This window comes from Lactuca virosa, chromosome 7 (genome assembly GCF_052849685.1).
Source record: "Lactuca virosa cultivar CGN04683 chromosome 7, Lactuca_virosa_CGN04683_v6, whole genome shotgun sequence".
Lineage (NCBI taxonomy): Eukaryota > Viridiplantae > Streptophyta > Magnoliopsida > Asterales > Asteraceae > Lactuca > Lactuca virosa.
Genome location: NC_136432.1, coordinates 147,442,899 through 147,453,404, shown reverse-complemented (window position 1 = coordinate 147,453,404; position 10,506 = coordinate 147,442,899). Strand labels below are relative to the sequence as shown.

Here is a 10,506-nt window from a genome sequence, read left to right as displayed (position 1 = left end):
ATTCTACCACAAGCTTTATCAAAAATCTTCAACTTTGAAAAGTCACAAATCAAATTTCGAATGGCCATACCAAATTCTCCCCCGATTTATAATCAAAAACGTGATTATAAAGCCTTCAAATGGTCATGAGAATGCTCTTGAATGGATAAAAAATTACTATGCTCCCCCGCGACAAAATGATATAAACGATGAAGTATAAAATCCGAAAAAGTTGAGAAAACTTGACGTTATTGCGAAAAACGACTTTCCGAACCGCCAAGACTTGATGGAATCTTTATTTTTCTGTTCACGAAAAAATATGTGCGTTAAAAATTCCAAAAACTGTTCACCAGCCCTCAAATTTGTAAACTTTTTGAAAAATGGGCTGAAATTGTCACTTTGTAGAAATTCTGGGACTGAAATTGTAATTCTGCATCAATACTCCCCTTTATTTGTGACAAAATCTGGAAATGGTCCATAATCACCAAGCTGTGAAAACAATAGGGACCAAAAGTGTTAATGCGCCGAAGTTACAGGGACCAAAAATTAAACTTTACTATCTTCTTCCCCATTTAGACGTTGATGAAAGAGCACAGCGACACAACTCACGATCAAATAACAAATCCAAGAAATCAATAACCCCCGAATTAACACTTTCGTTCCGAGCATCAAGATGTGAATCCAATTTCATGACAAAAGCGAAACCTTAGCCAAACCGAATCACAGGTTATCTTTCCCCTCTTTCGTTCCAAGGCTAACAAACGAACCCAATCATAGGTTCGCTTCCGATTCGGTCGAATACAACCCAAAGTGAATCCAGATTCGTTCATTTCGCTCTAATTTCAAATGGACACGGACCGAAAGTGAATCTCAGGTTCGTTCCGAATTCATCAATTACACTCCCAAAGCGAACCAATTTCAAACACGAACCCAATCACAGGTTCAATTTTGACTTTTTGCCTTGACTGACAAGAACAACTTTAAACCATTCCAGTTCGATTCATTCGTTCGAAGGTAACACATCATTCTTTCATAATTTTGGCTTTTATTTGACTCGCAAGAACATCTGCCCATTCCGATCAACACCCTATCGACTGCGAATCCGTTTTAGTTCCGATTCATATGATTCATAATTCCGATTCTTCTTTCTCCTTCTGAATGAATTCCAAACGACTTCCCACAGTTCCGATCACCTTCCATAAACACCAAATCAATGTATCTCTGAACAATTTCAGATCAGAAACCAATATCATCCTAGATCATCTCCATATTCATAAGTGATTGATCATCATTTAAACATAACAGTTCAATTAACGAACAATCTTCAAAATAACTTTTAGATCGAGAAGATAATGAACAAGATCCAGAAAAAAAAATATCATGTGAAGAATAAATCTTGAACTGAATCAACAAACGATGTTTAAATCTGAGGCGACAAAAATGTGTGAATCACTTTGACTTAATATTGAGATTAAACAATCGTCGTGAATTAGATAAACGACCAGGAAAGAAAATCAGAACAATTTGAAGGACGAGAATAACGTAGACTTGGAACGAGGGAGTTTAAACAGAAGAAAGTTTGGGCCAGATCAAAAGAGATACTATAGATCGATTTTGTATTAAATTATTGACCAGATCAAATTCAGAAAACACAGACAATATACGAATCAGATTACAGGAAAATTACCCAGATGAACAGTGCAAGAACACCATAAATTTCCATGAACAGTAGCTTGAACAAAAATCTTGATTCCCTACCGTCAAAACACCAAAATCTTCAATAACTTGTGCAGAAAATCATCAAATCAAGAACCGACACTTCAAATATCAATAGATCTTCAAAGACCCGCTCTGATACCACTTGTTGGGAATAAAACCCTAATTGAGATTTGATGAACAAGATGCGGAAAAAAAGAACAAACACAAATATGAAGATTAGGTCGAATGATCACTCGATTTATTTAATTATGAGGAACAAATTACACTTTAAGAATAAGAATCTAACTCTACAAGAAACCTCACAACGTGGCGGCTACATTTTGTCTCACTCTTAACCCTAATAATGAATAATACATGACTATTTATAGGGAAAAGACAAGTCTTGGGCTTTTAACCTACACTTCATCAAGGGGGCCCATTGCCATCATCCATGGAGTGCTTTGAAACCCTACAATTACGAATTATAATTAAGGTTTATTAATTATCTTTAATAATTTTTAAAAATTAAATTGGGAATTTTATGTCACATATATCCATGGGGGAGGGTAATTTGGGATCAACTGTACTCACAGCTAATTATTATATTCAATAAGGTTGACAAGCATATACATCCAGTGGAACTGAAAGAGAAACAACCTCAAAAATGACCTACACCCTAAACGACTTTTTATACGCTTTCAAGGTAATTACATGATTAACAATTTATTATTATTATTATTGTTTGCTAACATTCTAATAAATGATTGTTTCAGATATGGATTCTTGAAACTTTTCCTGTGAGCAGTTCGTTTGGTACCCGACACGAGAATGTGATCCCTCGGGCTGTTGCATGGTTGAAACTGAGGCCTTTACAAAAGACTCGGTGCAACCAGTTTATAACAATCGACAACGTATGGTAACTTATATATTTTAGGATTTTATTTTATATGTATAATTTGTTTTTATTTATAGTTTTATAATTTTTTAGCAGGATAACAGGCTTGTACAAAAGTTGGAGCCCACAGAAGCTGAGAGTCGAGCTGAATAGTGGATAGTTAGCCCTGAATGGATTGATCGCCCTTATTTTCCCGACACGGAAGTTCATAGGGCACATTCCCTAACACGATCACCCAAAGACTCCCCTACCCATGAGACTCGACAAAAGAAGGCACGAATAGATATTCCATCTCACCCGCCACCACCACCACCGGTCTCTGAACCGTCAATTGATAGAGACCGAATTATTACTTACTTGCAACACGAGGTTCGTCATTTGCAAAACGAGCTCAGTGAATGTCGCGAGCATATGAGGTCACATGATAAGCGTTTAGCAGAGCATGATGTTACTTTAGCCATGCTTGTAAAACTTATCAATAAGACTCCCAAAGACGATGTCGATACCTTGAAGGGGCTAAAGGTACATTGTTAATTATTTCACTCCCATACACTTTTTATTTAACTTTATGGTCCTTATGTTTTTGCATTGTTTTTAATTAAAAATTATGGAACCGTACATGCACTTATGATGCAAGATGTTGGTACCACAGAGTATAATGACATGTGGGAGCATGACTATGGGTCAGGCACACCCGAACAACCGCTGAATCACAGCCTTGAGCAGTCGTCTCCACGTATTCAATCGTCCAATGTAAAAAAGATTACAAGGGATGTATACAAACCGCTGACGGAAGCACCACTTAGGCTTTCTTTGCGCCAAAAACTTATGTCCATATGATATAAGTCCCCATGGATACAAATGAAGAGGAAAGGTATTGCACGAAAACATCCATCACCGTTGGACAATATTTTAGAGCCTACCGTACACAGTCTATATAAAAAATAGGATGGTTCGTTGTTATTTGCTCACCGTTTTTTGAATGGTATTGTGACGGCTGAATTTTGGATGCGCTTATATGCGGATAGTCACACAAACGGGTTGGAATGTGATGTAAGTTATATAATTATGTGCTCATCACATACTACGTTTTTAATAACAATACTTACTTTAATGCAAATTTTTTCATTGTCGGCACATCATGATGTGGATCTCATTGCTGATAGAGCGTAAAGCGGATGATGCTTGGTGGATGGTTGTGCCGACAACTTTCAATACTGATGTATTTGACTGGAGTGATATGGTTGATGGATCCGTTTACCCAACTTGGACAGACTGTGATACAGTATAATTATGTTTGGATTACATTACTTAAGTAACAATAAATTTTAATATAATGTTATTTAATTATTAACTATTTCTAACCTTTTGTGTAGCTTTACATACCAATCAATATACCAATTGGTCACTGGTTTTTAGGTGCTTTGGATTTAAAGACATTCAAAATGACTATATACGATAGTCACTGGAAGAGCGGCTGCTTTTCAGAAGAAGATGAATGGTTTATATGCATGAGAGCTCACATCTACAGACTGCTAGTGGATATCAACTACAGGGGTACCAAACCAACCGATGCAATCACACTTGAGAGTTTCAAGATGACCCTCGAAAAGACCACATACATACCACAACAGATTGGCAGTATAGGGGATTGTGGGATGTTTTTGTGTTGGTTTCTAGAGACGGTGATCGTCAGGAAATCATACTTTATAAAGAGTAAAAGCGGTCCATAAGCAATATCATATCGTAAACGACTGACAGAAATATTTTAAAGTACAAGGATAAAGACAATTTGAATATTGTAATATTAATATTAAACAAATCTTTTAAGTTTATATATTTATTAGGTTTTTTTATTGATTTTTAAGATTACATATGTAATTTAGATTTTATAGGAACAAACCTTATATAAAAGAATTTATTTTTGCAAATAGTATATTTATTTTTTCACTTAGTACAAAAGAAAAAAAAAAAGAAAAAAGAAAAATCGGAACGACTCCCCGGGACACTACTCCAGAGTTCCTGAGAGATCTCCGAAAACATTATAATCCGGAAAGGGTGGTTAGTTTAAAAAAAAACAAAAACAAAAAAAAACAAACAAACATGTTCATTTCTTTCAAATACTTTATTTATATATTTATAAAGGTTAGATTACTCAATTTTCTAAATATGTATCATTTAACCAAAAAAAAAAAAAAAAAACCTTAAACTAGTTGAGACGCCGGCCTTGACATACTTTTGCTTTGGTCGGCATAGGACGTTAAAATGCCGCCACCGTGTTCTTTTCCTTGACAGATTGGCAAACCATATGCCATTTTGACAGCTTATTAAAATATTTCATTTTTCATTAACAAAATGATATATTAAAAAAATCAGATATTAAAACTAACCTTTATTAAAATATTCTATCTAAAAGTATAACGGAATTATCATTAACAACTTCCAAAACTACAAAAAGAAATGTTACAGCATATAAATACTAAAAAGTAAAAATGCATACAAAAAACAAGCTAAACACATATTTGTACAAAGCAACTATCCTCATCAAACAAAGTTTCTATCACTTTGCAACAAAAGAAAGAGCCTTTTTAAGATTACGAAATGCTTTCTCAAAACGTACAAAACCCATAAACCAAAATTCAAAGTCATCATCTGTCACCATTTGTATGTACTTTTGTGCAGGGTTCTCCACGTTCTCACTCTCATTCGCTTCTTTAATCTTGTTCACTGGAATCAATACCTAAAAGCAACAACATTCACTCACATTTTAACCATTTGTATGTAATTCGAAGTAGCAATATTTGAAAAATGGGGGTTGAGTGAGTGTTTAGAATTAATTACCTTGTAAGGCTTTCGAATGGGGTCGCCATTTGGTGAAGGCAATGCGATGGATCTGTCGCTGTAGAAAGCTATCTTTTGAGTGGAGATGAAGAGTATTCCAGCGATTGGACCTGCGGTGGTTGATAAGTAACATTGAGAAGCTTTCAACAACTTCTCTCCTTCGATTTCCCCAAATACTTCCTTGAATATGTTTTCTCTTCCTCCTTTTTGTATGATTTTGGCTCCTAATCTTAGCTTCCCCTTCACTGTTTCTGAAAATTTTGGCCCCATCTTCACTGCAAACATTAACGACTTTGTTTTTCTCAATCACTCAATAGATCTGGAAACCATCGGATTTACATTTCAAAATAGCCCTAAAATTTGGGCAGCAAAATAATTAATATATAATCAGTGTAGTTGTGATTATCTTCACAAAGGAACATCGAAAATGATTTTTTTTACATAAACAACTTATTTAGTAACTCAACTATGTGTAAAATCTTACCGTGATCTCGAACTCTGTACGCGAAGCTACTGGTTTTTCTGCGGGGATGTTTCTTAGTTCGACAGCTTTTCTCCAGATCTCCATCTTCAGTCCCTTGGATACATCAATAACACAAATAGGTAAGTAGAGAGAAAAAAAAAGAGTGAAAAACAGAGTATGTAATCGAGAGAGTACCCGTAGTAGAGAAATTGGAGTGTTCGTACGAGGCATCTAGGAGTGAAGAAGGACTGAAGAGAAGATTACCCGGCGATGACACAGAGCCGGTCGTCGTCCCTGCACTCCCGTGGTCTTCGTCGGTGTTGATCTTCATTCACAGAAGCGTGTTGAATCCTGTGGTTTGCAGTTGGGATTGAAGAAAAAATGGGTGTGAAAAAACGAGGAAATAGGGGTGTTTATGGTCGGGGCGATTGTTTCTTCGTCAACTCTGCTTCTACATTAATTGATATGCAGACTTCCAACCAGCTTCCCTCAAATTGAATTACTTAATTCAACACGTTTCATTAACAAAATAATAACATTAAACATCGAGTTATTCGTTAAAAAATCCATATATTACTTTATTCTTATTTCCCATCACCACACAAATTATAAGCAAAACAAAGTAAGCCCGTCTGGTATATCGGCAACGAATAGGTTCGTTGTCGATGTGGCCACGGACCATAAACGTGCACACTATCCTACCGGTCTGTGGTGGCTCGTGGTCGTTAGGGTGCAAACGAGCCGAGCCGAGCCCGAGCCTGGTTAGGCTCGGCTCGGGCTCGTATAAGTTATACGAGGCTCGAGCTCGAGCTCGGCTCGATTCGAGCTTCTTGTACTGAGTTCGACTCGAGCTCGTAAATAGTTATAGAAGCTCGACTTGGGCTCGGGTTCGACTCGTGTTTTTCTGACGTGTCTAAATAAGCTTAAGCTCGGTTTGTGCTCGTTAAAAAGCTCGTTTACTAATACCCTAAATCCCTAATCCCCAAATACGTTTTTATTTTAATATATAATAATAATAATAATAAATTATATTATATAAAGGCTCGTTTAGGCTCGCGAGCCTAATCGAGCTTAGTGACATGGGCTCGAGTTCGAGCTTGTTTAATAAACGAGCTTAATATTAAGATCGAGCTCGGTTCGGGCTCGTTTAAAATCGGTTTCCGAGTAGCTCACGAGTAGCTTGACTCGTTTGCACCCGTACTGGTCGTGGTGATTTGTGGTGGGGAGCACGGAAGACGATGACCAATCCGTTTTCTCTCTCTCTCTCTCTCTCTCTCTCTCTCTCTCTTTCTCTCGCTCTTTCTCTCGCTCTTTCTCTCTCTCTTTCTCTCTCCCTCTCTCTCTCTCTCTCTTGTATGTACTCCAAAGTTGGTTCGTGGCTCGTGGTGGCTAATCTGGAATCTCTCCATGATCGTTGCCGTGGAGAGTATTATTGATGGTCTAACCATCAACATACAACCCCACGAATGATAGGGCATTTGAGGTTTTTGGTTACCAAAAGGTTCCCTTTAAATACAATATTTAATTACTCGTATTTTTCTTCAGTTCATGGCGGCCATTAACTGTTTTTCGGTAAAAAACATACTTAACTTTTCAAAAAACAGAGAAAATGAAGTGAGTTTTTTTGAAAAAAAAAATTATTTTTTATATATTAATATGGATCACTATGAAAAGATGACGAAAAAACATGAACAAAGTTATATTCCGGTTTTTTTTTTCGATAAAAGAAACATGGTCTAAAAAAGGAAAGTAAGTTTTGTTATAATCTGATGCATGTGCGGCCATTGTAAAAGTCTAAAACATTTTATTTTGTTGTTGATCGCAACACTTTTGATTGTTTCCTTCATTCCTTGATTAATAATAGTTTTCTATTGAACTTTTTTCTTTCTCTCTCTCTCTCTCTCACTCACTCTCTCTCTCTCTCTCTCTATATATATATATATATATATATATATATATATATATATATATATATGTGTGTGTGTGTGATAGATTTAGTTCAAATTTTGATTAATTATTGTTTAATATTCTCTAAAAAAATTATGAGTTTTAATAAGTATGATTCAAAACCAAGACCAGTAATTAGTTGGATTAACGTAAAGTGTGTGGATAACGACCTAAGTCGCGGTGCCGAACTACAATCATCGTCGGGATGATTCCCCTCTGTTCGTCATTATTAAAACAAGTAAGCTTTCTTATAGAATCTTAAAACAAAATTAATTAAATATGAGTAGGTTTTCATACATATTATCCAAAAAATATATTCCTAGTAAAAATATGAATGAAGAACAAGATTATGATAATAATCAAATAAATTTTATCGATGAAACTATTGATGACATAGAACAAAGTATAAGTGATCGGACAATACCAAAAACAAATATAAATACAATATATACAATATGAACTTTTGACTACTTTTTTGAGTTACTCTATCAAAATGACAGAACTAACTCTGTCTATCGGTCAAAATCAAGAAAATTTAAATCTACTATCAACAAGATCTATTTTAGAACATAGACGAAAAAATATAAATTTCTTTATATAGGCTTAATACAAATTGCTATTAAACCTTTTTTCGAATTGGTATTAATGCTCCTGTTTTACTAATTTTAAGAAATAAATGGCATAAAGATTATCAAAATTCCATTTTAGCTATTGCTTAAACAAATATTGCTAACAGATCTACTTATTTTAATTGTTATCCAAATTTTTCTATAGGATTATTTGATAAAAACATTGGAGATACTTTAGTATTAACTGTAGAAACAAAAAATTTAGAATTTAAAGATGATACAAGACCCTTAGCAATAATTTATCGTTTTGTTACAAAACTATGACAACTACTCTTGAACCAAAAACTCGCTTGTCAAGTCTTAAAAATAAAACAATTATTTTTGAAGCAAACACTAATCATGCCAAAGTTCATACATTAAAAAGATTAAAATGTTTTGATATTACTCAATCATACAATTGAAATTTACAAAATGTAATTGAACCAAATGCTTTAGATTCTTCAAAACAAGTTTCTAATATTATTGAATATAGTGATGGTTCAGTCGATATAAAATTTTCTTCTCTAAATATTTCATCGTCCAGATTTTCAACTAGTTCTACACTAGAAGTTGGCACTTCAAAATCTTCATTTTCAAAATCTAGATCTTTAAATTTAAGAACTGTAGATTCTACTAATTTTGTTCCCAAACATTTATATCAAGATGATTAAAATAGTGAAAATAGTTTTCCTAGTCCTACTAAATGAAATTGTATTGATGAACTTCAAAATTTTAAACAACAAATATGAGTAATAAAACCCAAATATATTTTAATTCTTAGAACAGTTATAATGTTAATTTACTTAAATTTTTTTGGTAAGACCTAAGCACTTCAACAAAACACTTAAAAGACCTAGAAAATGAATTAGAAATATAAAAATTAAAATTTAAAGGTCAAAATCGCACTGCAGTTCAGTTAGTCAGAATAGGAAGATTAATGGTTGAAATTGATCATTTTAAAACAATTATAAAAAATATCTATTATGTTATTAGACACGTTTCAAATAATTATGAATATGTTAAATGAGTTCTAAAATATAGATAAATTGTTCTGGAAATAATAGGCTTTGGACTAACATAATAAAAAGACATTGGAAAACAAACTCTTACATATGTAAAATTATTCAACATTTAAAGATACTACATCTCGTGAAAAAGACTATTTATTAAAACTACAATCAAATAGTTATAAGTATAATAAACAAATATAAAGGGTTTCTCAATTAACAAAAGGAATTAAGATATATAAACAGTCACGTGACCGTAGTTTAGAAACAATAAATCACGCTTCCTCAATCCTAACTAGAACAACTTGTTAATATGGATTTCTCTGAAATTGAATTTCATGTTGATTTTAATTACTTAAAAGATATTGAATATTATAAAGAATATAATGATAACAAAAGAGATTGGCATAAAAAAATTTCATATTACTTAAAATATTTACATTTAGGACTTTGGGAAGATTATGTTTTGTCAAACAAGATTCATTCTGTCACACCCCCAAACCGGAACAGCGGAAACGTTCGGGGGCGGAGGACGTCATATGTAGTATCACAACATATGCATCATAGTAATGAAAGTAACAAACAACCATTGCATTAATATTAAAGTGTTTACAAAGTATGTGATTCACAAAAGGTTGACTTCAAGTAAATAACAAAAGAAGACATAAAGCTACTATGCTCCATCTTCTGAATCCCAGAGCGCGTACCTGTCTACTAGTTTCCTGAGAATACAAGTTATTTTGAAAGAGTAGATCAGCATTTAAGCTGGTGAGTTCATAAGTATTTAAGTGATGAAAAGTAAGTTCTTTAGAAAAAGTTTGCATGTTCCTCCAGAAAATCCTATATTTTCTGATGTGATGAAGATAAGTAAAAATGACTCTACAATTCCTTCTATGAGTACCAAATGGATACAAGTTATATAAAATCCAGATCAAAGAGACAATTGATTGTGTGAATCTGCCCTAAGCCCACAACCAAACAAGGAACAGGAAATGAGGCGAAAAGCACACATCCCATTGTTTGTTAGATCCTCGTTGTATATAACCCTGGCGTATTCAGTTGGTACTT

General features: G+C 34.0%; 1 protein-coding gene across 1 annotated transcript; it reads right to left on the bottom strand.

Moving 5' to 3' along the window:
- Window positions 1–4,975: 4,975 nt before the first annotated feature.
- On the bottom strand, window positions 4,976–6,344 carry LOC145126052 (GEM-like protein 7). The gene is made up of 4 exons (XM_079061451.1): window positions 6,072–6,344; window positions 5,898–5,990; window positions 5,414–5,688; window positions 4,976–5,312 (listed from the first exon to the last, which is right to left on the bottom strand). The coding sequence occupies exons 1-4, from the start codon at window positions 6,205–6,207 to the stop codon at window positions 5,133–5,135; spliced, it is 684 nt and encodes a 227-aa protein (XP_078917577.1). The 5' UTR covers window positions 6,208–6,344; the 3' UTR covers window positions 4,976–5,132.
- Window positions 6,345–10,506: the final 4,162 nt, after the last annotated feature.

Bases quoted from the DNA above. Each gene is read 5' to 3' on its own strand.
- LOC145126052 (XM_079061451.1), bottom strand. From the start codon at position 6,207: ATGAAGATCAACACCGACGAAGACCACGGGAGTGCAGGGACGACGACC. The intron at 5,689-5,897 runs GTAAGATTTTAC...TAATGTTTGCAG, and splicing joins GTACAGAGTTCGAGATCACG to TGAAGATGGGGCCAAAATTT. The intron at 5,313-5,413 runs GTAATTAATTCT...TGTTGCTTTTAG, and splicing joins CCATTCGAAAGCCTTACAAG to GTATTGATTCCAGTGAACAA.